This window comes from Odontomachus brunneus, unplaced genomic scaffold (genome assembly GCF_010583005.1).
Source record: "Odontomachus brunneus isolate Ranch 3 - 2012 unplaced genomic scaffold, Obru_v1 Obru_scaffold_040, whole genome shotgun sequence".
NCBI classification, from domain to species: domain Eukaryota; kingdom Metazoa; phylum Arthropoda; class Insecta; order Hymenoptera; family Formicidae; genus Odontomachus; species Odontomachus brunneus.
The window spans coordinates 1,139,179-1,142,609 of NW_022639490.1; the positions used below are offsets into that span (position 1 = coordinate 1,139,179).

Genomic DNA, 3,431 nt, shown 5'->3' on the forward strand with positions numbered 1-3,431 from the left:
AACTATAAAATATAGTGAGATTATAGTTATTCCAACTATTTTTTTTTTCTCAGTGTAATTTGCTACATATGGACAATTAAATATAATTCGCTGTGTTAGCTAATTTTTCTTTGCTGCAGGAACTTACACTGAAAGAAAAAAAATAGTTGGAATAACTATAATCTCACTATATTTTATAAGTCGTTTTGGCCTCAGATATTTATAGTTCATCTAAACATGAAGATATAGCAGAATGAACAGATTTATAGTCACCATCTTATTACTCTAAGTGTATAGTAAAGCACGCTTTGGGAATATAGTTACATGTACCTATATTTGCCAAATATTCCAATTGTATTGACTATATAAAATAGTTAATTTCTCTTACCATTCAATATTTGCTACCTTATTATATTTTTTATTTCAAATAATTATAATTCCTAGTAAAAGTTTTACATGGGTTAGTTATACTATGCTTATATTGAAAAATATTACAAACATTATATTTCTGATATATACTATAAAAATGATATTCCTAACTATAATCTTTTTACTATACCATTATAGTTCGAAATATCATACATTTTATCTCAATGTATTTGCTATGATAACAAGAAAGTCTGCTCCTACAACAAGAAAAGTGGCTAACGTAGCAAATTTGCTACAGATAGACAACTAAACATAATTTACTGCTTTAGCTGCTTGTTTTGTTGCAGGAGCAGATTTTCTTGTTATCATAGCAAGGAAATTGGCTTCTGCAGCAAAGAAAAAGTGGCTAATACAGCAAATTATGTTTAGCTGTCCAGCAGATCTTTTTTTTCGTGGCATGCGAGAAAAATCTCCATTCTTCGATCGTCATCTCAGCACGCTGTATGTGTCCGTGGCGAGATGTGAACACGCTCTCTTCTTGGACGAGTCGAGAGTTTCGCGAGTTTCGTTCGAGTCTTCCGTCATTTGCATATCTCGCATCTCAATTGTGAGGAAACACGGAACAGTATCATACGGGGAAAGTGTAAATCACAGAAGTGAAAAGCCACAGCCGAGTCGCCTCGTGACACAGAAACATTGTTAATAAGTTGCCACGCACAAGGTAGCCTCGTTACCTTGTACGTGATTACGCTGCAATAATGACAAACTCGTTTGATTCGAGTACAAAATCATCAATTCAGCCGTAATCGAGATAAAAATATTCCCGACAAATAGGATCGAGTCTTCCGTGCGAGAAAGAGGGAGAGAGAAGGAGAAAGAGAGAGAGAGACAGAGAGAAAAATTGTCTTTGTTTCCTGAAAGACATTTTGCCGCGAGAAGATATCGGGACCGTTTACCAGTATGATCGGATAAAAACACGAGTAAAACAAACGTAAGGACTACAGTTATACAATCGGAACAGCGTCGACTTCTTTGGAAGGGATTCCTCTATAATCATAGCTCCGCACGAAATCCGATCCGCATTTATACTTGTTGCCGGGAAAGTTGTTACGGATCAGCGCTCGTAGTTATGCCTTTTCCTTGTAAATCGCGCGATATATCCGAGCTGTCCGTAAGGTTCGTGCCGCCCTTGCTGAATTTTTCGCCGGGGAACCCAACGGGTTTTCCAGCAGGATGGAATTGATTCAACGCTAGCGTGAAAGACAGCCGCGGGGGATGCTCAGCAGGGCGAGACTTTAGCACGCAATTGAGTGAAGCATATTTTCGCGATATTCTTCCAAAAAAAAAAGGAAAAAAAGGGTTGGCACTCCTTCGGTTAAGATTTGATCTTAATCTCTAATTCTCTCAGTTACATACACTGTAAAAACTGATGTGTTAAATTTAACATTTCGTGTGTCCCAAATCATCCCCTCTCATTTATGTGTAAATTTAACACAAATGTGGTAAAAAGTAACACGCATGATATGTAAAAAATTAACACAAGAATTAAACATTTGAATACCGTTAGGAATCACAGGTTGTGTTAAATTGACATATTTAATATGTCAGACATAGATTATGTCAATTTAACACAACCTGTGATTCCTAACGGTATTCAAATGTTTAATTCTTGTGTTAATTTTTTCCATATTATGCGTGTTACTTTTTAACACATTTGTTTTGTGTTCAATTTGCACATAAATGGAATGTGGATGATTTGGGACACATGAAATGCGTTAAATTTAACACATCAGTTTTTACAGTGTATCCGTGTCCTTGATAAAAAAAATATATTTGCGAAATAATTGCTTTGGCGGATTGAATATGTGAGATTCGCGAGTTTACAAAATTCACAAATTTGCAGACGGGGGTGCGACTGCCGGAGGGAGCGAGCGCGGCTCTCGCGAAGCCGACAAAATACCACTACTACCCGCACAATCAGCATATCTACCTGCTACCGGAGTGCGCCGTTCAACAAGTCTGCAATGCCGTTTACGTTAGGCTGAACTTCACGCAACCTCTGTGCGCCTGTCCCGGCAGATACCGGGACCCCTGCAGCGCATCCTTGGACAGTGACGATCACCACACGACCGAGCTGGTAACCGACCCACGAACCAAGGTTAGTGAAAACGTCGAACACGTTTTTTTAGCGAGAAAGAGAGAGCGAGGTAGAGAAACAAGTCGAGATAAGGTAACCCTTTCTCTCCATTGAAAACCTCTACGAGCCAACTTCTTGACAAATTAATTAATAATCATAAGGTAAATGTCCCAATAATTAAACTTTGTCCCTTGATGGAATCATTAAAAATATTTAAAATTATTTGTATTTAAATATTTCCAAAAAAGTCTTTGAGATTTTGTCAAAAGATATTTCTTTATGTCTTCCCAATTTGTAATATTACTTAATGATCATTCTAATTACTAAGTCTGTACTAAGTACTAAGTACTAAGTACTAAGTACTTATTCAATAATTAGAACATGATTCATTTTTTAGTTCAATTACTGACACAACTGACATCATTTAATATATCTTATTAAAATTATAATTGATATAATCGCTGACAAACTAAGATTCTAGGTAAACGTTAATTTTCTTGTAATTTCACTAGTTACTTATTAATAAAAATGCAAAACTGATTGTGCGTTCTTATCATTGGAACATTTACCTTATGTCTGTCTTTGTTTTTCATTCAACTTAGACAAAAATAGATATATGTTTTAACTATGAGTTAACTTATCAAGAAGTTGCAACAACCCGCACTACAATTTTAATTTCTAATCATTTAAACACGTAAATACTTATTACTGGAAGGGGAAGAAAAGATCCATAGATATTTCACGAAAGATTAATAAAAGAAAAAAAAAACAGTGAAATTTCATGGTCAGTCGATACAATTTTTACGCATTGTAAGCCACAAAATCACACCTGATCGATATATCATTTTATTTTAACCTCTTCAGCGCCTAATTTTCTCACAAGTAAACCTATCCGAAAAGGTACACTCCGATTTCTTTCTAATTTGGCACAAATGTAGAAATATAA

The 3,431-nt window shown here is 35.5% G+C and overlaps 2 protein-coding genes across 4 annotated transcripts in view; one reads left to right on the plus strand and one right to left on the minus strand.

Moving 5' to 3' along the window:
* Nucleotides 1-3,382, plus strand: part of LOC116844310 (mucin-5AC) — a 29,087-nt gene extending 25,705 nt beyond the window's left edge. For both annotated transcript variants that reach the window (XM_032815698.1, XM_032815699.1), the window contains exon 3: nt 2,252-3,382. In XM_032815698.1, the coding sequence (XP_032671589.1) occupies nt 2,252-2,599 (348 nt within the window). In that variant the 3' untranslated portion in view covers nt 2,600-3,382. The remainder of the gene's footprint in view (nt 1-2,251) is intronic.
* Nucleotides 1-3,431, minus strand: part of LOC116844309 (elongation factor-like GTPase 1) — a 94,907-nt gene that overhangs the window by 59,492 nt on the left and 31,984 nt on the right. The window lies entirely within an intron of this gene.